At 54.3% G+C, this 27,236-nt stretch overlaps 1 protein-coding gene and 1 long non-coding RNA gene across 2 annotated transcripts in view; both read left to right on the plus strand.

Moving 5' to 3' along the window:
* PLXNA1 (plexin A1) overlaps window positions 1-9,034 on the plus strand; it is a 49,444-nt gene extending 40,410 nt beyond the window's left edge. Inside the window, exons 26-32 of the mRNA XM_082746908.1 lie at window positions 335-438; window positions 706-802; window positions 1,144-1,334; window positions 1,523-1,692; window positions 3,379-3,591; window positions 3,705-3,855; window positions 5,560-9,034. Of these exons, the coding sequence (XP_082603034.1) occupies window positions 335-438; window positions 706-802; window positions 1,144-1,334; window positions 1,523-1,692; window positions 3,379-3,591; window positions 3,705-3,855; window positions 5,560-5,655 (1,022 nt within the window). The 3' untranslated portion in view covers window positions 5,656-9,034. The remainder of the gene's footprint in view (window positions 1-334; window positions 439-705; window positions 803-1,143; window positions 1,335-1,522; window positions 1,693-3,378; window positions 3,592-3,704; window positions 3,856-5,559) is intronic.
* An 8,222-nt stretch (window positions 9,035-17,256) lies between these two features.
* Window positions 17,257-25,616, plus strand: LOC309872650. The gene is made up of 3 exons (XR_014316037.1): window positions 17,257-17,362; window positions 22,305-22,520; window positions 24,933-25,616. It is a non-coding gene; the product is annotated as an uncharacterized lncRNA (long non-coding RNA).
* Window positions 25,617-27,236: the final 1,620 nt, after the last annotated feature.

The following is a 27,236-nucleotide window of genomic DNA, read 5'->3' on the forward strand; positions in this document are numbered from 1 at the left end:
GGACATACCCACAGCAAGGCAGCTGCCATGGGGCGGGGGTAGGGCTGCCAGAGGAGGTGTGGGCGGGGCAGGGACACAGGACCTCCCTGCAGTGGTGTGTGTGTCCTGCTCAGAGCCAGAGCTGGGAAGGGAGCCTAGCCTCGAGGAGGGGAGAAGCCTTGTGTCTCCCTTATTCTGCTGTTCAAGGCCTCTCACTGAGTGTCCACAGGGCACCCTGTCCCCTCAGGGCCTGTCCATCCCCTCTGCTGGGAGAGGCCAGCATCTGGCAGAGGGAGCAGTAGGTGGGAGGTGCCTGCCCCAGTGGCCTGCCCCTCCAGCGCTCTCTTCCCTGCAGAGTGGCGCCAAGGCCGCATGGCCCGCATCATCCTGCAAGATGAGGATGTCACCACCAAGATCGACAACGACTGGAAGAGGCTGAACACACTGGCTCACTACCAGGTGACCCCCGCGACTTCCTGACCTTCTGGCCAAGGCTTGGCCTCTCTTCCCGGGGCTCCGGGGCAGTGCAGGAGCCAGCGTCCAGGCCCCTCTGAGCAGTACACCCCAAGAAGAGGATATAGGGGCCCACACAGCCCTGCAGGTGTACTTCTGGGGAAACTGAGGCTTGGAGCAGTGAGGCGACTGGAACTCCAGGCTCAGAACCGGAATGAGGGTGTCCTCTGGGACTGATGAGGGGTCACATGTCTCTTGGTTCTCTGCCTGCAGGTGACAGATGGGTCCTCAGTGGCCCTGGTGCCCAAGCAGACATCCGCCTACAATATCTCCAACTCATCCACCTTTACCAAGTCTCTCAGCAGATACGGTGAGCCGGTGCATGGGGACAGCAGGGCCCGCAGGCCAGGGCGGGCGCCTCCCCACGGCTCCCTGCACAGGCTGGGATGGGGCTTCTTTGTGGCTCGTCACTTGGAGAGATGGCTTTTCCCTCCAACATGGAGGCTCCCTTTCCCCAGATCATGCATTAGTGGTCCTTTCTGCCGTTGCCTCAATGTCTCTGTCTGTCCCCAGCAACCCAGGGCGGTGGGGCTGTTGACTCTGCAGTTTTCAGCTCGGATGGGGGAGCTGCCAAGGCCGCCCGGCCAGCAGCAGAGTGGGCATGGGTGCTAGGCATGGAGGGCACCCCACTGACGGCTGGGGTCCCCACAGAGAGCATGCTGCGCACAGCCAGCAGCCCCGACAGCCTGCGCTCACGCACCCCCATGATCACACCCGATCTGGAGAGTGGCACCAAGCTGTGGCACCTGGTGAAGAACCACGACCACCTGGATCAGCGGGAGGGTGACCGAGGCAGCAAGATGGTCTCAGAGATCTACCTGACGCGGCTGCTGGCCACCAAAGTAGGCTTTGGTGGGTGGGTGGTGGGGACGTGGCAGGGACACCCAGGCCCAGGCCTCAGAAAGCCATGGTCAGAGTAGACCCCCTTCCCCTTGGCATTATCCTATGGCCGCACAGGCCTGGGTGCCTGAGATGGCAAGGGGGCAGCCCTCTGGCCCTCCTGGAGCTCTGTGCCCTCTCCTGCCTGCAGGGTACGCTCCAGAAGTTTGTGGACGACCTGTTCGAGACCATCTTCAGCACAGCGCACCGGGGCTCAGCCCTGCCACTGGCCATCAAGTACATGTTTGACTTCCTGGACGAGCAGGCTGACCAGCACCAGATCCACGACTCCGACGTGCGCCACACATGGAAGAGCAACTGGTAGGTTCCGGAGGGCCGGCGTGGTGGGTGCAGGGGTGCAGCCCGGGGGCAGGGGATCGGGCTGGGGAAAGTGGGGGCTAGGGGGGCTGGCCCCAGGGACAGGTTTGCCCAGGTGAGGATAGAGGCCCCCAGGCTCACCGTACCCATGCTGAGGCCAGCCACCTGAGGGGGGGCCTTCCTGATTCACCCATCTTGGGGGCATCTGCCGCCTCCCCGCCCAGGTCCTCTGCTCTGACTTGCAGGACCTGCCTTAGGGGTGGGAGGTGGACACTTGTGTGTGTGTGTGTGCGCCTGTGCATTCACGAGTGTCTCTGGGTGTGCGTGGCTGTGTGAGGGTGTGTGAGTGCCGGCTTGTGTGTGAGAAGCTGGAGCAGTGGAATGGGCCATGCTGGCAGGCTGCAGTGAGGAGGACAGTGAGAGCCAGGGCTCCTGAAGCTCCCCCCCACCCCCACGGCCAACAGCCACTGCCCACACTGGCTTTCATCTCTCTGAACTTGACCTTGGGCCCACGGCACCGTTCATCCTATCCTTACAGGAGCTCCCGTGCCTTTGGCCTCTGGCCTCTTCCTCCCTTGTCCCCTGGTGACCTTAGCCCTCCTAGGACTCTGAGATCTACACGCTACTGCTTCACAAATCTGGGATGGAGCCTTGACCCTTGTTGGGACCTCCAGCTGTGCTCCGTGAGAGGGTTCCATGGGGCACTGGAGAGGAGGCAGCATCGTCTAGGGTAATTTTCTGTGATGATGGAACATTCTAGATCTGGGCTGTTCGGAGCCTTGGCTAGCAGCCATGTATCACTACTGAGCATTTGATATAGAATGAGTGCAACCAAAAATCTGGACTTTTAACTTCATTTGGTTCTTTTTTATTTTTAAAAGACTTGTGTTTATTTATTTATTTATTTGACAGAGATTGTAAGTAGGCAGAGAGGCAGGCAGAGAGAGGGAGAGAGAGGAGGAAAAGGAAGTAGGCTCCCCACTGAGCAGAAAGCCCAACTTGGGGGCCGATTCCAGGACCCTGGGAACATGACCTGAGCCGAAGGCAGAGGCTTTAACCCACTGAGCCACCCAGGTGCCCCTAATTCTTTTTAATTTAAACAGTTAACATGGGCTAGTGGCTTGTGCATACCTTAGCTGATGGCTGTCCCAGAGGGGGATTTTAGATGAAGAGGTCAGCTCTCTGTGGGGCTGTGTCTCCTGGACCCCTTCCCGGTCTTGCTTCCAGGGCCCATCTGGGTAGGAGGGGTGAGCCAGCCCAGGTTTGCCCTGCCTTGGTGGTGAGCCTTCTCCTGGAGGGGAGCCTGTCTAGGTGTGAGCCAGCCCCAGTGGTGTGCCTTTCATGGGGGTGAGCCAGCCCAGCTGTGTGTGTGACCCTGATGTGAGCAGGCCTGGGAGGGCTGTGGCCATGTGCAGGGGGGACCCAAATGTGAGGAGGCACTGTTGGGTCTGTACATCTCATCTATGTATGCCTGAGGATGCGGAGGGGCTACCCTTCAGGAGGTCCTGGGAGGTAAGGATGTGCTCACCGAGAGTCCTGGCTCTCAGTTTCCCTACATCTGTGGACATCCATGACCAGTGTGAGGGTCGGAGCCAGGAAGACTGCAGGCCCTTAAGATGGGCCCTTCCCTGTGCCAACCGGAAGGGGCGCCGAGGCCCTGTCTGACTGTGCACCTGGGCACACCCACAGCTTGCCTCTGCGCTTCTGGGTGAACGTGATCAAGAACCCGCAGTTCGTGTTCGACATCCACAAGAGCAGCATCACAGACGCCTGTTTGTCCGTGGTGGCCCAGACCTTCATGGACTCCTGCTCCACGTCGGAGCACAAGCTGGGCAAGGACTCGCCCTCCAACAAACTGCTCTACGCCAAGGACATCCCCAACTACAAGAGCTGGGTGGAGAGGTAGACAGCACCCGATGGGCAGGCGGGCTGGGGAGGGGCCGGGACCCCGCTCACCGCTCCCCTGCCGCCCTCGGCCCATCTGCTGCCCTGGCCCACCTGCTGCCCTGCCATAGGTACTATGCAGACATTGCTAAGATGCCTGCCATCAGCGACCAGGACATGAGCGCCTACCTGGCGGAGCAGTCGCGGCTGCACCTGAGCCAGTTCAACAGCATGAGCGCCTTACACGAGATCTACTCCTATATCACCAAGTACAAGGATGAGGTGAGCATGTGCGCTGGTTCTTGCCCGCCTGGCTCAGACCCCTACTGCCAGGCACAGGCCCCCTGACAAAGCCCCTGCAGCTACCCCGGCCCCTGCCCATGCCTCAGGCTGGCCAGGCACCTCCTGCTGTTCCCCCTCTGCACCCCGACTGTCGTCCTTGCTCACTAGGGCAGGGAGGGAATGCTCTCGTGACTCCCTGCCAGTCCTGGGCTACACTAGCTCAGGGATCGTGCTTCTGGTCACTGTGGGGCGTGGGGGAGTGGACGGCTGTGTCTTTCCCATGTGGAGACTGTGGGTCAGGTAGTGACTGTGCCCTGAAGGCCCTGTTTGCAGGATTTATCGGCCTGGATGGCTGTCTCCAGGGCAGGGCAGTGGGCCTTTCCTTAAGTTTCAGCACCTTCCCCCATTGACTTGGAGTGAGGCTTCAGGAGGCCTCCTAGGCATCTGTACCGAGCTGGGGCTCCCTGAGTTGTCTGGGGAGGAAGGATGGACTTACAGGCTGGACTAGAGAGGACACAAAGGCCTAGAGCAGCAGGATGGGCCTGGCCAGTGCTAGGACCCTGAGGCCAGTGTGGGCTCTGTGGCAGGACCACAGAGGCCAGGATGCTGAATCAGCTGGCCCTGGGGGAGGAGTAGGGAAAGCTGAGGCAGGGTTCATCCCTTGGTATGCAGGCCTCAGGGAACTTGGGCTGTTCCCCGAGTGAGCTGGGCAGTCAGGGTTTGGAGCTGTGATTCGAGCCAGATAGCAGGGGACGAGAGGGAGGCAGGGACCAGCAGAGGCTGCAGCCATGCTGCTGAGCTGTGGGGTTCACGGGCTGGGTGTTGCCTCTCTGACTGGGTGTGGGCCCATCTCCAGACCTGTGGCTGAGTGACAGGAAGTAGGGCAGGCTGCAGGAGATACAGGTCTCGGGGGCGTCCAGCTATTCAAGTGTGAGGGGGCAGACTGGAGAGTGCAAGAGTCTCGGGCTCTAGGCCCAAGTGTGGGGTCGGCAGCTGAGAGAAGGAGGCACCTATGTAGGCGTGGAGGAGGCGGCCGCAGAGGTGAGTCCAGAGCCGGGAGGAGCAGGCAGAGCCTTGGGACTGAGAGCCAGGGACAGCCCACGTCCAATGGCCAAGTGCCGAGGAGGACGAGTGACCTGCAGGGTGGGGACTGAAGCCCACCTTCTTGCGGCCCTCAAGGGGAACCGGGAGGAGCTAGCAGTGCTTTCTGAGAAGTCCTGTAAGGGGTGCAGAGAAACAGGTGGTGGGTTGCGGGACTTGGGGGCAGGGAGGTGGTGATGGGCTGTGTGCTGGAGGGCTGACAGCCAGCAGGACCCAGGAGCATGGGCAGAGGGTCCAGCAAGCGCTCAGCGCCTCGGGTGGAGCTGGGGTGCAGAGCAGGCTGTGAGAGGTGTCCATGCCCCAGAAGGCCAGGCCCTGCTCAGTCAGACCTGCACCAAGAGGGTCCAAGGGCTGGCTCTGATGAAAGCCCGGGTTGGGGGACAGGGTCGGCGTACTGACCTGGGGGACTCATTCTCCACCCGGAAATCCTGGGAGTCCAGGCTCAACCCAGGACCCTCAGCGCGGTGCTGGCTCCAGAGTCCCTGCGGGTTGTGGCAGGGTGACTTGCTTCCTGGACAGCCCCCACTCTGAGATTCCGTGTACCCACCCCATGGGAGTAGGCAGCCCCGGCCAGGCCTGCTGACGCCCCGCCTCCTGCCATAGATCCTGACAGCCCTGGAGAAGGACGAACAGGCGCGGCGGCAGCGGCTCCGGAGCAAGCTGGAGCAGGTGGTGGACACGATGGCCCTGAGCAGCTGAGACCCTTGGCCGTCACCGCCCAGCGGGAGTTGAGCAAGAGGGCCCGCATGGGTGGCCTCTGTCCGGCAGCCTGAGCTGGGAGGCCTCGGAGGCAGCCTCGCCCCCAACTGTGCCTATGCCAGGGCGCTCGGGGCCAGGCGTGTGGTCCAGCATCCTCCTGGCCCTCCACCTCCTCTTCCTGCCTGGCGAGGGCCCCGACTCTTCGTGGTGTGGGTGACAGTGCCTGCAGCACCTCCTGTGCCCAGAGCTGCTCACCACAGGGCGGGTGGGGGGAGCCCTGGTGTGACCAGGGACTTCTCAGGAGGAGAGGGTGACCACCAAGGACCTGGGGGTATGGCTGGAGCCCTCTGGGAAGGGGGTAGCCGGCCTGGTCCATCTCCTCGAGGCTGTGCTGCTGAGGTCAGAAGGGCCAGGACGAGGGGCAAGGAGGGCCACCGCTGTTCCTGGCGTCCTGTGTGGAGTGGGAGGCCCGGGCCCCGGATGGCATCCCCGGGGGGAGGCCGAATGCCGGGGGCCCGGCCAAGGGGAGCTGAAGTCGTCCCCCTGCCGCTGCCCACCTGCTGCGTCTGGCACCCCCAACGCTTGCTGCTGCACCACCACCACCGTCCTCCCAATTCACCGCGTGCTCTCCGCGGCCGCGGCCGAGGCCGGAGCGCCACGTCAACCTCGCCCAGACAGGCCCCAGCTCCCTCCTATGGAGGGGCTGCAGAATGGCTCGCTCAGCGCCCCTGCATGACTTCCAGAAGGACTCGGTGACTCCTCTCCTGTCCTCAGGGCTGTGCCTCTGGGAGCCACTGGGGCCTGGGGCTCTGGGCCATGAGCGCACGTTCCCATTATTTATTCCCCCGCAACGCCGCTCCTGGCACCAGCCCCTGGGTGGGCTGTGTTCTCCCCGGCCGCGTGGGGCTTGGGAGCAGCCCCCGGCCACCCTTCTCCCTCATACCCCTCTGTGTCCCCTGCTCTCCATGCCCACCTTCAGCGGCTGCCAGTCCAGCATCTCTGCAGTGCCCCTCACAGGCGGCGGGACATCTGGGGGACTTGTTTTGGGTTTTTTTTTTAGGGGAACTCTCTGGGTGGGCACTCGGGGCTGTGGCAGGGCCCCTGGGAGTAGGACACAGTGACCAGAGGGCCAGGAGGTCAGCTCTGCCCATCCGGCCCTCAGTGAGCAAGAAAAAACACATTTTTAATTAAAAGAACTCTGTACATATATATATATACACACACATATATATATATGTGGCTCTAGCCTCAGTTTCCAGCCCCAGTGGGGTCCTGTACAGTTAACTGGAGGAGGAGAAATTTTATGAAGTAGAATAAGGAAGTTGAGGCAGTGGGAAAGCAATACCAAATGGTCGTGGAAGTGGCCAGGGCCTCCCTGAGTGGCGTGCCCCCAAGGCCTCTGTCACCCGACCTGCGGGCCACCCTGTTTTCATTGTGACGTACAGAGGAGAGAACTCGCCGGCCCCTCGAGCTTCCAGGGCGCGGGGCCGTGGATTCCTGCATGACCGTGCTAGCGTTTAGTCTGACTTGAACTTTTTAAAACTGCAAGTGTTGAATACTAGAGGTTGTTAGACCCCTTTTTTTATGTTTTTTTTAATTAATCAGTCACTTGTGAGCGCAAACAAGCGGCCCGGCCCCTTTTCATGTTCACTTTTTTGACGGTACTCAAGATTCCCATGGACTTTAAGGGACAGCTAACTGTGGCCAGCCCTGCGCCCACGGGCTGCCCGTCTTGGGGTCCCCCCTCCTAAGCAGCGTGAGCCACACCCTGGAGATCAGGTCAAGGGCTGCTTCCTTCCGTGGGGGAGCTCCATGAAGGCTGAGCGCTCCTGGTGCAGGAAGCTGCTGGAACAGGCCAGACAGGGGGTCCCAACGGGCACCGGGCAGGGCTTGGGCCTCCTGCTGCAGTGTGTGCCCTGCTGGATTTCAGGCCAGCCCCCTGCCCCAGCGCAGCCCCTGTGGACTCGTTCCTTGGCAGCCAAGTTGAGGCTGGTCTGGCTGGAGATCTGGCTGTCTTTTGGTAGCCACTCGCCTTGGCCTAGATTGTCGTCCCCCAGTACACTCCTGCCTCCCCTCTGATGTCGCCTGGCAGTGCCTGGGGCCAAGCCTCCGTTCCCCTCCCCCGCAGAAAGTCTTCCCAGGGTGCCGGCTTCTTTGCGAAACCCCCGTTCTTCCACTTCCATGAGGGTCAGGCTGGGGCTCCTCAGCCCCTGTGTCCCTCTGTTCAGAATCCAGTTCTGGCCCCTTCCTCTGCCCTCCCTGGTCCCCGCAGAGCCAAGCCTCCTGTGCCTGCCTCTGTGAGGCAACAGGTTCAAGGGTGGGGCCTTCCCTGTGCCCTTGTCACCTGGACGGTGGGCAGGCAGGGCAGTGGTAGCAGAGGGAGGCCAAGCACTTTAGCAGGACCTGTTTACATGCGAGCCCATGGAGCTGGTCCCCAGCCTGCCTCACCCCTGCAGCAGGTTCTTTGCTGGCCTTCCTGCTGGTACATGCTGTTAGGCCCTGCCTCTTCCTCATCACTACTTCCCAAGACCCTCCCAACTCTGTAGCACCCTGCCGGCACCTCTGCACATCCCTCTGGCAGGGGCTCTCACTCCAGGCACTGGCACGGGGGCCTGGCAGGGGCCTGGAATTGAAGCCCTGCTCTGTGCAACGAGGGTGGGCTCCCTTGCCTGGAAGGCCTCTCTGCTGCCCCAGGGCTCGGGGGATCCAGGCCTCAGTGTGGGAAGCAAGGGCTCCCAGCCTGTCCCAGACACTGCTGCTGTTGCCTGCTGTAGGCCACGCCTCTCCGCCCCCCTGCCTGGCCTTCTCTGTGCTTCCCTGCCCTTCCCCAATCCGCAGGGTCTCAGGAGTGCCCCCAGACGACTCACACCTCGGTCTGGGAGCCTGGTCTCTCCATATACCTCGAGCTTGTCCTGTACTCCCCAACCCAGGGCCTGAGGGGCCGGGACTGGGGACTGGGGAAGAGGGACCGGGGGGCCCAGACGGATGGCCCCAAACCTCCCTCCTGCCCTCCCTAGTTTGGCCTTGCTCAGAGTACCCCCACCCCAGTTCCCCAGTTCTGGATCTGATGGCTCACGTCGTTGGTGCTACACAAGCTAGAATAGATATATTTAGAGAGAAAGAAAGATATTTTTAAGACGAAGCCCACAATTAGCTGTCCTTTAACACCACAGAGCCCCCACCCAAAAGAAGAGTGATCACTTGGCGGGCCGGAGCTGCCTGCCCAGCTATCGCTGTCCTGCAGGAGCAGCGCGGCTGGCGGGGCGGTCGCCCGCGGATTGTGTAAATATACGGCTATTTCCTATTTTACTGTTCTTCAGATTTAGTACTTGTAAATACACACACACACATTAAGGAGAGATTAAACATTTTTGCTAAACCTCTTGGCTTCAAGTGTTGGTTGCTGGGAGCGCTCGGGGGCTGGGCCTGTGGCCCAGCAGGTGCACCCCACGCTCCAGCCTTGTTGCCTGTGTGGCACCAGGCCCCTTGCCTGCTGGGCTGGGTGCCTGACGTTCCCCAGTGGGGTTCACACCAGCACGGCCCCATCACTCCAGAACTGCCCGCAAGAGGAGGCTCTTGGCCCCCACCAATTTGCCCCGGCCTGGGTATCTGGGGACCTCGGATGCACCCTGGAGCCACCAGCGAGATGGAAGGTCACTGAGGCCTCAGCCCCTTGGGGACCCCACTCATGACTAACCAGAGTTTCTCCCGGTGCTTCTCCTGGGCAGCCGACTTAGGAACACCTGGCTTGGAGCTCTGGTTCCTGGGGGGCCTTGCCGAGATGCAGACTCCACTCCAGAAAGCCCGGAGGGGCCCAGCCGCCCCGGGGATTCCAGGCCTCCTTGAACAGGGAGGGCTGGGAGCCCCATTGACCAGACTCTCAGCCAGGAGCTTTCTTCATGTTGGGAACCCTGCAGCTGAGGAACCCAGTAGGGAATGTTGGCCTCTGCAGCATAGATACACTCTTCCATCCCATGAGGACTTGGGCCAGTATTTTTTTTTTTTAAAGATTTTATTTATTTGACAGAGAGAGACACAGTGAGAGAGGGAACACAAGCAGGGGGAGTGGGAGAGGGAGAAGCAGGCTTCTCACTGAGCAGGAAGGCCCATGTGGGGCTTAATCCGAGGACCCCGAGATCATGACCTGAGCTGAAGGCAGAGGCTTAAAGACTGAGCCACCCAGGCCCCCTGGGCTAGTACTTTTCTGATGAAAACCATGTGGGTGCAGCCTCTGCAGGTGTGTGGCTCTGCCCAGCGGCCCTGTCTCAAGGCCCATCCCCTCCAGGGCCCAACAGGGATGGCTGTTGCTGACCCAGAGAGTAGGTATGGGGGATCAGCAGTGGTGATTTTGGAAGCAGCAGGCCTGTCTCTGGGTGGGATAGGTGGGACATGTCCCCAAAGGACATTCCTGTGGATGGAGGGCTTGTAACCCAGCTGCTGTCCGAGCATGGCTGGTGGACCTCTGTGGGTTAGGGCTTCTTACCTCAACAGATGGGGACTTGGGGGCACACAGGTACTGCCCAAAGCCACACAGTGAGAAGTGACAGAGCCGGAGCAAAATCCAGCCACAGCCTATCAGGAGGGAATTTCCCAGAGAGCCCTAGCAGCTATCTCCGCCCGCCTTCCTGCACTGTCTTTCCTTTCTGAGGGCTCTGACAGTGGTCCATAAATCATAATCAATACCTCCTGCTCCAAAATGGGCCCGTCCTGACAGCCGGGCTGCAGGCATTGAGCTCAGCGCCAGGCTCAATTACTAAAGAGAAATCAGTGTAATCACCATGAAATTGCATCGGAAACAAATTTAGCAAATGCGTCCTGTTCGGGGTGTGACGTGGCCTGTTCTCATGGCTCAGTCCCCTCCAGCTTTCCGGCACAATCAGCCCTGCCTCAATTACCCTCGTTAGGCTGCCGGGGGCTCCAGTCCCACGAGCCCGAAAGCAAGCGATGGCCTCTGAGTCGTAATCAGCGCTCACTGCACTGTGATCACGCGTAATTACACAGCGAGCATGGTGCAGGGGGCGGTGTTGGGGGGAGGCAGGCGCCTTCTGATTGCTGCACACATTGGCTCATCCAGGGTATTAAAATCATCAGCTATTAATACCAGGGTTTATGGGGTGCACTGAGCAGGGCATGTCAGTGGGGCTGTGGACGGCAGAGGGGCGAAGCTCTGGTTTGCACTTGGGCAGCCACGAGGCTAGAGAATCAGAAGCTGCAAGAGCTAGAGTCCACGTGGGAGGCTCCTGCAGATGTCCCCGAGGGGCCTTGGGCCCTCTGTGCCCCTTTGGGGCCTTCCTGCACACCCGGGAGCATGTCAGATGGTGCTGCTTCATGAGGCATGGGTGGCCCTTCTGAAAATGGGCTGGGTGGGGTCATGTGGCTCATCATGGTCACTGGATGGTCAGTGGGATGGCTTGGGACACTTCTACGTTGGGCATCTAGTTGTTCTGCAGGGAGGATTCTGGAGAGCAGGACCTCTAGCCAGCCTGCATTGCACAAAGGGCTTGAGCACAAAACAACCTCAAACTGGGCATTCGGGAGACAGCCCAGACTATAGTGACCAATAGACGCTGCTAGCATTGTAGCCACATCTGAGAGCTGAGGACCTGGGGACAAAGAGAGAGATCAATTACTTGCCCCCAAACACGGAGCTGTCAGTGCCAGAGCCAGGATTCAAACTCAGACTATCAATTTACTTGGGGTCTTATTATTTAGCTGGAGAAATCAACTTTCCAGCCATCATTGCTGCTTCCAGCTGAAAACCACTTGGACAAATAACCCAGCACATCTTTCTTCCATTATAAAGAACTTAACCTAACTTAACTAACTTAACTTAACCTAAACTTAACGTAACCTAAACTGGCTTTAGCCATGAAAGGAACTGGTTGGCTCATGTAATAGAAAACTCCAAGGGTGTGTCTTGCTAGTTTCAGGCACAGCTGGATCCAGGAGCTCCATGAGGGCTTGAGGAATCTGTCTTCTTCTCTGTCATCTGTATGGGTTCATTCTTAGGCAGGCTCTTCCCAAGTGGGAGGCACCAATAGCTGCCCAGCAGCTGTAGACTTACCAACCCAGCAACACAGTGGAAAGAAAACACCTTTGGTCAGCACATGTTGGGGTAGGGATTTCATTAGCCAACTTCAGCACACTTGTCTCTATTTTAACCAATCATTCTGACCTAAAGGACGAGGTGCTCTGATTGGCCAGACTCAGATCCTATTTCCATTTTGCACCTCAGGGGTTTGCAAACTGTGGAGACCTGGGCATTCGAGGAGAAGTGAGTCTCGTGGAGTTTGTAAGTTCTGGCCCTGTCTGTGTGCAGGACCCCCGAGGCGATGCATAGTCAGAAGTGCCTTGGGCATTTCTGTGATTATACAGCTGCTTCCCCGGGGGCCCATAATTAATTGCTGACTGCCCACTTGAAATGCAGTTAAAATACCTGAGTCCTGCCTGCCCCCCAGCTTCTGCTGCCCACGTGACCTTGGTTGAGGGGGATATCTGGCCGGAGGCTGCCCAGGATACCAGGGAACCCTGCCAGGTGATGGGTGGGGCCAGGCACCGAGGTGGGTAATAGGGAGGCAGTTACACGTCTTTGACCATGAGGGGTGATCAACCCCAAGCACACATTGCATGATAATACGTTCTAGTCCCTAGCTCAGAAAGATTTTCACAAGAGGGCTGGAGTGGGGACCCCCCCAGGGCTGGGGATGGGGTTGGCTAGAGCTTCCGGGACTACTCTGGCCTGAGTGATGTCACTCTCCTCCACCCCCACCGACCCCCTCCCACCCCAGTCTTCCCCCCCACTCACCCATACACACACCCCTTATGGATCCATCCCTGCCCCCCAATCCTACCCACCTACCAGAGTACCCCACTGACACCATCCTTCTCCCTCCACCCACTTCCACTGGCAATCCAGCCCTCCTTTTTCTTCAGCTGTGTGATGTTGAAGCAGGAACTTAGAATGAGACTGAGCCTCTGAGTGTCAGAGGGTTTGGAGAAATGGAAACTCTAGAGCTGTGCTGGCAGGAGTGGAAGGTGGTACAGCCATGGTGGAGAATGTTCTGGAGAGTCCTTAAAAGGTTAAACATAAGCTTCCACAGAATCCAGCTGTTCCACTTCTGGGCAGATATGCAGACAAACTGAAAGCAGGGACTTGAAAAGGTATTTGCACAACCACTCACAATCGCCAGAAGGGGAAGCCGCCCAGATGGCCGTCAGCATACTCTGTCATTGCCGTCACGTGAGGGACCTCGAGTCGTCAGGCGCACAGACACAGGAGATGGCGTGGTGGCCACCGGGGGTGGCGGGAGGGGACACAGGAATTGTTCGATTGGGGCAGAGTTTCTGCCTGGGGAGATGAAAACATCCTGGAGATAGACGGTGGGGACAGTGGCACTGCAGTGTGAATGTACTTGGTACCACTGAAGTATGCCCCTCACATGGTTATGGTAAACTTTGTTATGTCTGTTTGTACCCATTAAAAATAATAGAAAATTATTTATTTATTTATTTATTTATTTATTTATCAGAAAGAGAGCGCACAAGCAGGGGAGCGGTAGGCAGAGGGAGAAGCAGATCCCGCTGAGGAGGAAGCCCACTGTGGGACCCGAGTCTACCACCCAAGCCGAAGGCTGATGCTTAACGACTTAGCCACCCAGGCGCCCTTATAGAAAACAATTTTTAAAAAAGAATCTGAGCTTTACTGTGTGCTAGGAGGGCCACAGACCATTCCGGAACTGGAGAACTCTGTCTCCGGGGCTTGGTGGTCCCATCTGCTCCCTCAGTGGCAGTGCTGGTGGCCTCACACCTCTGTTCTCATCGGACTGCCCTCTGGACACCTCCCCCTGGGACGGAACCTCTCACCTCCCCACAGATGTCTCTAGCCTGCCTTACCTCCTGCTTCCCACTTCCTCTGCCCCTGGCTCCTGGCCAGCAGTGCACTGCCATCTGTGGGCAGGTCTGCCCCACTGAGCCAGGGCAGCTCCAAAGCCTCCAGCCCAGCCCTGCCCAGACAAAACACCAGCCCCGGGCAGTTAGGTCCTGTGTCTCTGGGCCCCGCAGGCCAGCACTGGAACTCGGCCAGTTCCTCCAGCCCCAGCATCCATGTCCTCACAGGCAGGTAAAGCCTTTCCAAGGCCAGCTTTCAAAACCTCTCTCTTCTTGGTTCGTGAGCCTTTCTTTGCTTTGTTAATAGATGAAGAGAGGGGTGCCCAGTGGCTCAGTGGGTTAAGCATCTACCTCTTGGTTTTTGGCTCATGTCACGACCTAAGGGTTATGAGATAGAGCCCCAGAGCCCCATGTCGGGCTCTGCCCTCAGTGGGGAGCCTGCTTGGGAGTCTCTGTGCGCCCCTCCTGCTCATGCTTGCTCTCGCTCTCTGAAATAAATAGATAAATGTTAAAAAAAAATACACATTTTTTCTTTATATAACCATCGTGTCATTATCACACTAACAAAATTAGTGTTTGCGTATTCAAATTTCCTCAATTGTCTCAAAGCCGCATCTTCACAGATGGTTTGTTTGAATGAGGACCCCCAGGAACCCGTTCGCTTTCACATCCCCTTCAGCTCCCACGACAGGCGCTCCGTCTTCTTTAACCCATTTCTTGGGGAGAATCGGAACCTCTGAGGCAGTGTGCGTGTGGGGCGGGTGTGCCACACACTCTGGCCCCTTGTGGCCGTAAAACAGTTCTTGATCTGGAAGCTTGATGGCTCAGGGTTGGGGTTCCATGCCAGCAGGACCCCTCACTTCCCTGCCAGGAGTGCACAGGACCCTGACATTGAACAGGAGCCCAGCCTCAGCCTGCCCTTTCCTGTCATGGCCCCAGGTGTCCCACTGCCTCAGGGTCTCCCTTCATCTCGGCTGTGTACTCAGTCCTTCTACCCACCTACCTGGAGTGTTTTTTTTTTTTCTTTTTTAAGACTTTTTTGCTTTATTTGAAAGAGAGAGCACAAGAGAGCATGAGCGGGAGGAGGGCTAGGCAGAGGCAGAGGGAGAAGCAGGCTCCCCACTGAGCAGAGAGCCTTAAGTGGGACTCCATCCCAGGACCCTGAGATCATGACCTGAGCCAAAGGCAGACATGTAACCCAGTGAGCCACCCAGGCGCCCCTGGAAATTTTCTAATTTTCTTTAAATACACTCTTCCTATTTTAGCTTGAAGAAGTTATGGAAAGCAAAACTTGACGGCACTATCCCAAGTGGATGACCAAGATCACTTGCCATTAGGTAGAAGGTGACTATAAAAATAATACAATGAAAGTAAAAATAATATGACCTTCTGGAGCAGTAGCTGTCCACATGAAGTCCTGTCTGAGAAGCTAGGAAGTGCAGGCCAGGGCTCCTGCAGGCACAGATGTGGCTCTCAGACCCTCTGGGACCATGCCCTGCCCCAGCCCATCAAGAAGCCTGAGAATTCTGCTTCCAGGGTCCCTGGCCAGCTGCCCTGGATGGAGCTGGGGTAGGAGCAGGGAAGTCCCTGCTTCTCCCCAGGGCAGATGCCCCCCAGCGGGGCACCACCAGCAGCCCAGCACTCCCACCCACTATCCTCTAGCCAGGTGATTCTGCCTCCTATGCCCTTCGCCTCACCCCTTGTGTAACGTTCCCTCTCTGGCCCTGTTCCTTGTCTGACGGAATGTCACCTGGGAGGACACTCACAGGGCAGGTCTGCCTTTGGGCCCACTGGAGCTGTTCTCCCATTGCACAGATGAAGAATTTGAGGCCACCCTGATCGCATGGCGCCAAGTGCCAGACCCTGGATTCCAGGCCAGGAAGGCCTCTTCCCCCTTGTAGACCGATCATTTAAAAAGGAATTTGTGCCTTGAAACCTGTTTGTAGATCTGCCCTGCCCAGAAGTGTCACACAGCACCTAAGTTGCCCATCCCACACCGTTTAGATGCCCAGCCTTAGCAGACCTGCAGGCTGGCCTGGTGCCGGGGTGTCCCTCCTCATTCAGTGCCCCCCCTCAGCAGCCCGAGAGAGCTTTTCCTCCTTCCTTCCTGTGGTTTCCATGCCCCCCTGCTGCCGGAAGCACCCCCCCCCCCACACACAGAGCATGCCCACCCAGGGTGTCTGCTCCTGAGTTAGATGATAGCTCCCAGGGGGCCTGGTCTCTCTGACATTACACAGCCAGGTGTGTGGCATTCCTGTCATTCTTTGCATATTCTCAGGGCCTGAAACAACAGAGGGGAGAACACAGAAGCCCTGTTGTGTTTCCACCAGGCAAGAGAGCCAGAAAGGCCACTCTTTTTTTGCTGGAACAAATGATCTACAAACAGGTTTCAAGGCACAAATTCCTTTTTAAATGATCAGTCTACAAGGGGGAAGAGGCCTTCCTGGCCTGGAATCCAGGGTCTGGCACTTGGCGCCATGCGATCAGGGTGGCCTCAAATTCTTCATCTGTGCAATGGGAGAACAGCTCCAGTGGGCCCTGCCAGGGTGGGTGGCAGGACTGTATCAGAAGGCTTGTGGAAGAGTCACAGGGAGTGTGCTGGAGATACACACAGGCATGTCTTCACAGCCTGGAAACCTCCTTATCCCAGAACAAAGGAATCTTGCATTATGTGTGGCAGCAGCTTCCACTTACCGTACAAGGCCATCATGAGGCAATGGGCATTGGGGAGGGTCATTCCAATGCCCCTTCAGCTGCCTTGCGGGCCACAAGCTAAGTTGTGATGCAGAGAGGACTCAGTCACTCCTACCACCATGGGCAGAGCTAGAAGAACGGAAGTGAGGAGTCAGGAAGAAAAAGCTGCTGAGGTGGGGTGGGGGAGCAGAGTAGCATCCAGAGTCTTGGCAAGGGAGAAGCTCATGTCCAAAAGCTGAGGCATTCATTGAGGACTGAGGCTGAAAAGCCAAGGTGAGTGGGAGCAAGGCTGCTGCCCACACAACCAGAGAGAATTGCATACACTGTATCTATGCTAATGTTGCTCATGGAGTTGTGCAGTGCACAACCTGCACAACTGCCCAAGGTGGTTCTGCATGGGCGAAGCACTTTCACTGGAGGGTGGCAGAAGTACTGACTTCCCTTCCCTAGTGTCAGGAAGCCCTATAAGCTCTGCCTTAGACCCCAGTGCCATCTTGGGATGAAGGAAGAAAAGGGAGGAAGAGCCCTGTTAGGAAGGTGAACTGTGACCTGGATTTAACATTTTTCCAAAAGAGACTGTATTAAAATAAAAGAGATTGTTTAAATATCACTAAATTGAATTGTTATTTGTTTGTTTTTTTCCTGCTTCCCAGTAGGGTGGAAGCTTGGGATCAAGATTAGATAAGCTACAGACAATTAAGAAGATGCATTAACAAAAATACCTGAGCAGAGCTGTGCACACAACCCTAGAGACCACGCCAGGCTAGCATGCAGAGTGGAGACCTGCGGTCTTTGCCCACTGCCTCCAGTCCTTAGTCCCCATCCTAGTACAGATACAGGAGTGGGACTGGCCACACCTTCTGGCTGACACATGACACCTATCAGCCAATCAGGGCACCTTTTTCCTCTGGTCAGGCTTAGCCTATCACCTGAGCAGGGACCATTCCTCCCTCCCCTCTCCCCCCCAAACTGTTGAAAAGAGAAAATGCACTTTGATATGGGGTTAGCTTGTAAACCAAGGGCAGGTTGGGGGTGGGGGGGGCACTTCATGAGCCTGCCTAAATGTGAAGCCAACTCAGAGGAGTGCAGCGCCAAGAGATGATAGACACAGGAGAGAGAGGTGGAGGTAAGAGATAGAGAGGAGAGAGGGAGATGGGGGGAGGGTGGAGGACAAAGGGAAGGAAGGAGAGGGGAGAGAGAGATTAAATTCCTGGATCCAGCTATGCCTGAACTAGTACTAATCTACTCTGGCCTTTGGTGACATTTGCCAACAAATTCTTTGTTCCCGGTCTTGCTCGAATCTACCTGCTCTTGTGATGGGGCGCCTGGGTGGTTCAGTGGGTTAAAGCCTCTGCCTTTGGCTCAGGTCATGATCCCAGGATCCTGGGATCAAGCCCCACATCGGTTTTTCTGCTCAGCAGGGAGCCTGCTTCCTTATCTCCCTCTCTGCCTACTTGTGATCTCTGTCAAATAAATAAAATAAAATCTTTTAAAAATTAAAAAAAAAAATCTACCTGCTGTTGTGATTTAGAGTGCAGTGCTGTTTGATGCGATAGCCCCTGGTTGCGTGTGGTCACTGAGGGTTCTAAGCGCGCGCACTCTATAGTCTGAGCTGAGACGTGCTGTGAGTAAATATTCCACATTTGCTGTGAAATATCTCATTAAAATTGGTTACATGGATTATATGTTGAAGTGATAATATATTGGATTGACAGGGTTAAGTAAAATATGTTATTAAATTTAATTTTACTTGTGCCTTTTAACTTTTTAAAATATGGCCTCTAGAGAATTTTAAATTACATTTCTGGCTCACATCGTATTTCTATTGGACAGAGTGGGATTAGACTAATTTTCTAGGGATGAAAGAATATGCTTTGTGCATGTATGTGTATGTGTGTGTGTGTGTGTGTGTGTGTGGTGTCTGTCTTATTGCCAGCTGCTTATAAAGAGTTCTCTAAGAAGAATGATTTCTGCTAACCAGAGGGGTTCTTGATTTTCTGAGTGTGTGACAAAAGGCTTGAGGCTATGTATGCGGTCTATGCTAAAGGTGCCCATGGAGTTGTGTACTACATAACCTGCACAACTGTACAGGGTGGCTCTGTATGGGTGAAGCATATGTGAATTTGGGGTGAGAACTGGGGAAGTAAGGAAACACTTCCTTGGGCTGTGAGTCACATATCATACAATTTACCCATTGAGGGTGTACAATTCAGTGCTTTTTAGTATATTCACCCATGGTATGGCTGTCACTCTAGTCAACTTTAGAACATTTTCATGGGCTCAGAAGAAACCCTACACCCTTTGCATCCACCTCCTGCTCCCTGCATTGCCCCCAGCTTCTGGAACTACTCATCAACTGTCTGTCTCCAGAGATGTCTGTTCTAGATTTTTCGTATAAGTGGAATTGTGCAGTATGTGGCTTTTTGTGCCAGGCTGCTTCCTTCCACGTTACATTTCCAAGGTTCATCCGTGTCATACGTAACGTGTGTCTGCCCCTCATTCCTTTTCATGGCTGATCATCTTCCGTTGCATGCACAGACCACAAAATAGTTATCCTTTCCCCAGCTGATGGACACTTGGTTTGTTTCCACTCTTTGCTATTATGTGGAAAGCTGCTGGGACCCTTTGTGTACACAGTTTTCATGGGACAGATATATTCCTTTCCCTTGACTATGTACCTAGGAGTATAGGGTCACGACTGCTCAGTCAAGTGGTAACTCCATGTTTAACCATTTGAGGAACTACCGGATTGTTCTCTACTGTGGCAGCACCATTTTCCATTCCCACCAGCGAAGTCCTCCAAAACCTTGTTCACACTTAGCATTTGCTGGGTTGTTGTTTTTTTCCCTTCTAACAAGGGTCTCCCAATGAGGTGATCGCTCACTGGGGTTTTGATTTGCATTTCCCTGATGCTGAGAGATGTTGGGCATCTGCTCCTGTGCCTCTCTGTTATTCGTGTATCTGTTTTAGAGAAATGTCTGTTCAGGTCCTTTGTGCATTTTTGAAGTGGGTTGTTTGGTTTTTGTTCTTGGTTTTAGTGGTTCTCTGTACGTTCTGAATATTAGTCAGTCCCTTATCAAATATGTGATTCACAGATATTTGCTCACATTCTGTGGATTGCCTGTTACTCTGTTGATGGTGACCTTTGATGCACAAAGGTTTTTAATTTTCATGAGGCACGATTTGTCTTTTTGTTTTTTTGCTGCCCATGCAATGATCTTAAAAACTCTTTTTTTTCCTTTGAAATCGTCTTTATTTTATTCCATCCTCTTTCTTGAAAGGTGTTTTGCCGAGTACACGATTCTGCTGAGTTATTGTCTCTTGGCACGTTGGAGATTTAACTCATCATTTTATAGCCTCCGTCATTACCTGTAAAAGGTTGGCCATCAGTTCAGTGGTCTTTCCTTGAAGGTGGTATTCTTTCTTTCTGGTTATTTTTAGGATCTGCTTTTCATCTTTGGAGTTTTGGCTTTTAGATCCAATATCTTCCTGATCCTTGTGTCAGTTACAACAGAATGTTCTGGATAATGAAGCTTCTGGTGGGGGTCCTATCTCAGCCTTTCTAGGGATGGTGCAAGGACTTCATTCCCCTTGTTCAACACCTTCCCCTGGAAATCCCCGGAGTGGTTCCTGTTCTGTGCAACAAGCCGGCACAGGGACAGGGCCCCCAGCCCCTGACCACCACATTGTGAGCAGCATTTTTGCCCATTGTCTGAGTCCCATAAGCTCTGACCCCCAACACCTGTGATGAAGGTTTGGGGTTGGAGCTCATGCTCCCATGGGGTTAGGGGTCTCCACCCTACCCCAGTATTTCCCATTCACTCTTCCTTCCCTTGCTCTTACTAACCTCCCACCCATTCTTGGAGCCCTGTGGGAGAGACAAGAGGGCTCCCCAGCAGCTCCCCTTTGGAGCTGGCCATCTGGCAGATTATGGTTATTTCTGTGGGTGATCCAGGGTGTAGAACGTGGTTGAGCAGTGTTACTGTTCCTGTCCCTGCTGAAGCCTCTGACAGTTCCTTACAAACTATCAAGGCTCCTTGCTGGCCTTTCTAAAAATCTTGGGGGCATTTCCAACAGCCCCATGGCCCTGGTACACCTTTAGAAGACTCTCTATTTCTGTCTGCAGCCCGGGACCCTCTTTCATGACAGGGGTCTCTGCCTAGAGCCATTGCGGCCACTAGGAGGTGAGAGATCAGAGTATTCCTCCCTTAACTGCCCGCCCTTGAGACTGTCCCCTTCTGCCTCCACCCACCCGGATCAGTGGACGGCTGGGGGTCCTGCTCACACATCAAGGCAAAGGGGAAGAAGGAGGGTAAGCCTGGATTAGGAAGCAGCTGCCTAGCTACAGAGCCACTCCATTCCAGGGGCGCTTTCCTGGCAGGCCCCACGAGGGCCCATTAAACCTCCCAGGTGGGGGTCCTTGAAGGCAGATAGGCAGTCACTCTTGACTTTTGAATTCCTGCCAGTTAAAATACTTCCCATAGCAACTGACTCTCAAAATGCCTCCCACCGTGGGCCGGATTGGAGTCAGCAGAAGAAATTTACCCAAGCTCTTGGCAGGCGGGGCTCAAAGATCCTTTGGGATGGGAGCAGCAGGAAGAACCAATGGTGTCACCCTGAGGGGGTGTGTCCCCTGTTTACAATCCCTGAATTTTAGAAACTCAACAGCACGGGGTAGTAATTCTAAAGCTGGCTAGTCTGCTTTCCCCATCCCTGCCGTCCAGGGCCTCCTGCTCAGGGAGGCTCTCCCAGCCACTGCACGCCCAAGGGCCTTTCCCTAAAGCGATCTCTATCTCTGCTCTGCTTACCTTTTCTCCAAAGCCTGTGTCACCGCCATTTATGTTCTCACTGCCTTGTAAGGGCAGGGATTTTGTCTGTCTCGGTCCCTGGCTATACCTTCTTGAACCCGGAACAGTGCCTGGCACACAGTGGGGCCGCATGAATGGCTGCAGAACACATGGGTGGGTGACGCATGAAGGCCTGGTCTCTGCGTACGACTGGCCCCGCTCTTAGCGGGGCGTCCTCCCCTGCCTGCAGCCAGGCAGTTGTGCCGGGCCTGTTCCCCTCAGCACCAAGGACAGATGGCCTTTCTGGGGCAGGATGAGCTGTTCCCATAGCCTGTTCCTGGGGCTCTGGGGGACGATGGATAACTCCACCCATCTCTGTACCTCCAAGAAATCCTGTGCTTCCCTGCCCTGGGGGCCATTCCTCGCCTGCCCTGAGACTGTGGCTTTCCACCCTGACTGGCCCCCAGAGCTCTGGGTCCAAACCCCATCCATGTCTGTGCAGAAGTCACCCTGGGTCCAGAGGTGCGGGCTCCAAGCCTGCTGAGGTAGATGGACAGCAAAGCCATCCCCATCTCTCAGCTCCCTGCAATTCCTGTGCTGCCCCTCCCATGAGGAGGTGGTGGCCACTTCCCTGCCCCAGAAATCTGGCCTCCCAGGGACTCAGGCAGACCCTCAAGAGGTAGCTGCTGGAGGTGTCTGTGCGTACTCTGGAGGCCGGGCCAAGATGCCTTTCGGGGTTCACTTTCTCATGGATCGAGAGGAAAACCAAGACCACCTTGCTGAATTGTGAGAGGCCATGTGGGAGAGAGGCCAGCTGCCCCAGTCAGGAACCCCTGAACCCTGCCTAGAGCCGGCTGACCCACACAGCTGACCTCCAGGCCTTGGGGCAGCCATCAATGGTCGCGGTTTTGAGCCCTGGAGTTTTGGGGTGGTTTGTTAGGCATGAGTTACCAGATAAAATATAGGATACCCAGCTATGTTTGAACTTCAGATAAACGACAGGACATTTTTTGTTGCTTGTCTGAAATTTAGATGTAACAGGGTGTCCCGTGTTTTTATTCTTTACGTCTGGCAATCCCAGGGGAGCAGAGTGGTATGGGCTGAATGGTCCCCCAAATTTACCTGCTAAAGTCCTAAATACCTCACCTGGTACCTCAGAATGTGGCTGTTCACAGTTCGGATTTTAAAGAGGTCATTAAATTGAAATGAAGTCATAGGGCCTGTCATAGGCAGGTCATGAAGTCATAGGCCTGGTTAAACCTGATTTGGTGTCCTTATAAGGAAAGGAGACCCCGACAGGACACAGAAGGACGACCGTGTGAGATGGCGGGGAGAAGACCACCATCTGCAGGCCCAGGAGAGGGGCCTCGGAGGAAGCCAACTCTGCCCACACCGGATCGCAGCCTCCAGCCTTCAGCCTCCAGAACGGAGAGGAAGTGAATGTTTGTTGTTCAAGTCGCTCCATCTGTGGTGCTTGTTACGTGCCGGGGCCAACAGGTAGACAGGGACTGCGGCTGTGTCACCTCTGGGGGCAGGGGCACTCAGCACGTCTGTCCCGGCTTGCGCAAGCAGCCCTGCTGTGTCCCTGGACTGCCTCCAGGGTGAGCTGCACTGGGCCTGCAGAGCTGAGGGGTCCACACAGCGCCCCGTCCTCACCAGCCTAGGGAACCGTGTGGCCGATTCTGTGCATGTAGAATCAGGAGGCTGTTTTCTGCTCCTGTTTGGTAGGCTATCCCCCAATGAATGTATGTTTGGGTGGAAAGCTTGCTTTCCCAGGGGAGCACGGGGCCCTCTATCAGGTGTGAGCACATGGGTGTCTCCCCAGGACGTCCCAGGTCAGGGGGGCCTGACAGTCCAAGCTGGGTCATGGGCTGTAGAAGACAGCTGGCATTCGAAGGCGCCCTCCCCTCCTCTAGTGTTTCTGAGTCCCTGCCCAGAGCTGTCCTCCCAGGCCTGCGTGGTGGCCGGCGGGGGTTGGGGGGTGTGGGGGGTAGTGGCTAGGGGTGCTCATTGCTCTCCTTTCCATCCTGCCACTGGCTGGCCGGCTCCCCCTCCTAGTCTGTGGGACTTCCGTTTCAGAGCTGGAAGGTTGAGGCTCCCTCTCCCAGCCACCTTCACAGCCAGAACGGCACACGCCCCTGCTCACAAGCAGCCTGGGCCCAGGCCACCTGCTGGCGGGGTAGGGGCACTGCAGGCCTGGTGCTCATGGCTCCGGCCCGCCTGTGGCCTTGCCACCCAGGCATGCAGTGAGATTGTGACTGTGGTCCTAATGTGGCTTTTCCTGCCTGGGTCCCCTTTCCTCCTGGCTCTCCTCTCTTTTCCTGGAAAGCCTGTTAGCTGTGCCTGACCGTCGACTTGTGGAGTTTCTGTTGCTTACAGTCAAGGACTCTGACGGTGTCTGTTGAGCCAGGGAGTTGCACGCACAAGGTGCTGGGCTATCTGGACCAGATGTCTCCATTGGCCATGCAGGATGCCTGTTCCCTGCCGTCGGGTCCTCTGGGGGCAGGAAGTGGGGGAGCATCTTCGTATATTCCCAAGTGGAAAAATGATGCCTCCTCCTACTTCCTTATGCCCAGCAAACCTGGCCCCGTGTCCAGACTCGCCCTGCTTCCTGCTTAAAACGACCTAGCACCCAGACCTGCATTTTCCTGCCCTTCCAAGGCCCTGGTGACAATTGCCTTGTGGTGTGTTAACAAAACACATAAACTGAAATTGTTATCAGGATTGTGGGGCTACATAGAGCTCCATTATTTTCGTTGCATCTTGTTTATTAATATTAATTAATTAATATAAATTAAGATAAGTTAATATAAATTAATATACATAAAAAGGCTATGAATTTTCCTTTGAGGAACATTAGCTCCTATGGAGTGTTCTTAGTATTCCTGGATATTCCAAATTTGGATTTTGATTTTGTCTTTGATCCAAATGTTGCTTAAGAGAGAGCTTTAAAATTTTCAGACAAAGGGCCTCAATGTTAGCTATATCTAGTTTTATTAAATTGTGAATAGAGACTTTTTTGTCCTTAGTGTTTAACACCATGAAATGGGTATAGCTTAAAAACTCAGGTCGAGGCATTCTCAAGCTCAAAATAGAAATTTTGTCCTCTGTCCTACCCAAGTCCACACCCAAGTTGACTATTTCAACTCTTTCAGATGCCTTTTCTGTCCCCCATCATCATCTGCCTCAATAACAGAACTTTCTGCAAATTCTAAGCATGTGAACATTAGGCACTGTCTGCTGAACTTCACCTTTATGAAATCGTGCTGTGTGGCCCCGCTCCCTCCCATCCTTTGTGGCTATGTCCCAAGTTTTGGTTAAATCAATAGCCAGTGTTTATATTGCTCTGGTTGTGTGAGCATTGTCCATAGCTGAGTCACATGGTATGCCACAATCTTATTTTTTCTTGTGCGATTTTTTCTTCTCTGGAATTGTCCTTTTTTTTTTTTTTTTGCTTAGTCACTATTACTATGATTCAAACAGTCATAACCCATAACCCACAATTTTAGATTTTTTTCTTGACGACATCCCCCCGGAACCTGGATGGTTAGACTGGCTATAGCTGTGGTCTCGCCCCTTCCTCATGGTCTGGAAATTCCCTTCACTTCGGTCCATGGTCCCATCCTTAGAATGGGCGTGGGGTCCCCATGCCTCTTTCTTCCATGGTTGTGCCCACGTATAGACTGAACGTTTCTCTGGCAGGTTCCTTCATTCATATATATGGAGGAGGCAAAATAGTTGAAACCCTATGTGTCCAAAAATATGGTATTTTACATTTATAATGTAAAGTATGTAAAGTATGGATTTACTCTTACACTTGATAATCACAATCACTCGGCTGGGTGTTGGGTTCTAAGGAGGAATATGTTCTTCTACAGCGTTCAAGGTCATCTGATCCTTGTCTTCCAGCCTCCAGGCTTGCTGCAGAGCAGGGGGACACCACAGGGGTCTTGCCCCTCTGGGTCATGCAAGAAGACTTCACAGTGGAGCCAGCAAGCCTAGGGAAGAGGGGCCGGGAGGCCACGAGGAAGGAGAAATTTATGCATATCCTTACAGAATAAACTGAACTTTTAATAAAAATTATACTTATTTATTTTGACAGAGAGAGATCACAAGTAGGCAGAGAGGCAGGCAGTGAAAGAAGGGGAAGCAGGCTCCCCGCTGAGCAGAGAGCCCGATGTGGGGCCGGATCCCAGGACCCTGAGACCATGACCTGAGCCAAAGGCAGAGGCTTTAACCCACTGAGCCACTCAGGTGCCCCTAAACTGAACTTTTGCCAGCTACAGACCCTCAGCCTAGGCTTAACTCCCTCCTCCTCATGACGCCGAATCCTTTGCATTCTTCCCTTTAAGGGAGCCAATGCCATTTGACACTTCATTTGGATGTTCACCCAGTGGATCCCAGTTCACCTTGTTCTGATCCCTATTTTGCATAGGGGACCTGAATGAGAACTCATGACCTTCGTCTTTATAACCCCGCCTGCTGTGTGTCTTCTTCAGAGCCCTAGTCAAGTTGGTGCCTGAATCCGTGTCTCCCAATTTATAATTCGAATTGCTCCAAATAAATGCTTTTTTGTTCAAATTTGTAGGGAGTGCTTTCTTGGTCAGCACGGGATTTGTTTTTGTCCTTGGGATGCGTTTATGGTCTCTTGCCTACTGTGCTGAGATTTGACAGTGATGAGCCTCATTATGGGTCTTTCATTCCTTGGGTCCTTCATGAGGTCTTTCAATGTGGGAACTAAACTTACTCCATTCTGGTATATTCTCTTTTATTGTTTTCTTGGATGATTTTCTCTCCATAGTTTCCCTGAATTCCTATTATTCAGACATTAGGCATCCTGGGTCGCCGCTCTGATTTCATGATTCCTTCCCTTTTATCATTTTATCTTCCTCTCTGGAAGATTCCCTCAACTTCCTCTTCCAATCATCCTATTGAATTTTTAAACTTATGTTCCCACATGTTTAATTTCCAAGATCTACTTAGACATTGTTCTCTGAATTTTCTTTGTTAGGGCATCTGTGTTTCCTTTTTGGATCTTCCCTTATCTCTCTGAAGATATTCATTTCAATTTTTCTTTGAAGTTTTGCTTGGCTGCCTGCATCAGGCGCCCTCTGAGACCCTCTGTTTTACTTTCTATTTTCCATGTTAGAGGCTATCTCTGGGTGATCCTTGCCTGTCTATTCATAGTTAAAAGGGAGGCACTAAAAGCTGATTAAACACATAATGAATATCCGTAAGAGGAGAGATGGGAAATTACCCAAATGCTCATCAGTAGTACAATAGAATAAAACAGTGTATTCCCCCAACGGGATACTCAGCAGCAGTGAAAATGAATGATGTATACACACATTTGTACTCTCAAAAACATGATATTCAATAAAAGCAGCCAGACATGATGCAGCACACATGCATGGTTTCATTTGCACGATGTGTAAAAACAGGCAAAATGAATTTATGCCGCCAGAAGTCAGGATAGTGGTTATCTTTGAAATGGGATAGAGGCTGGGAGGGGGTGAGGGGGCTTCCCAGATGTTGATGTATTCCATTTCTTGGGCTTGTACTGGTCACACGTGTGTTCAGTTAGTGGAAACTTGTCTAGCTGGTAGATGCTTACAATGAGTGCATTGCATTGATTATAGTTTAATACATTTAACATCATAAAAATGAAACTGTGCTGGGGGTGGGGCTTGTGGATGGGTGGTCTCCTGGTGGTGATCCCACAGGGCCAAGCTGTTCCACTAGAGAGGAACCTTTTGCTGTCCTCCTGGTGACCCATTCTGTATGGGGAAGGGGACTGGGGTCTCATGACCCCGTGTGCAGACTTTCTCATGTTCCTTACTTTTTCAGTAAGGAGCCTCACTTCTGCCCCCAGAAGGGCCGAGCTCCCTCACCCCAGCAAGCCCCTGGTTCACTTTCTGCAGACAGACAGTCTCCTGTGTTCTTTGGATGGGGCAGAGAGAGTCCCCTAGCTGCGCAGGTGGGGTAGAAAGTAATGGGATCCAAGTGGCCAGACCCCATCTCCAAGGTATCTGGTGTCCCTAATTCCACAGACTTTCTGGAACTCTGCAAAGGAGTTGGCTTGACTCTGCCTGGCTTCCCCATTTCTGGCATCCAAGCAATCTTTATTTCCCTGCATATTCTGTTTTGTCTTTCTGGGCCTCCTATTAGTAAGTGAGGGACCATCTGGACTAATTTACTAAGACTTATTTTTTC

Source organism: Mustela nivalis, assembly GCF_964662115.1.
Source record: "Mustela nivalis genome assembly, chromosome: 1".
Classification (NCBI taxonomy): Eukaryota; Metazoa; Chordata; class Mammalia; order Carnivora; family Mustelidae; genus Mustela; species Mustela nivalis.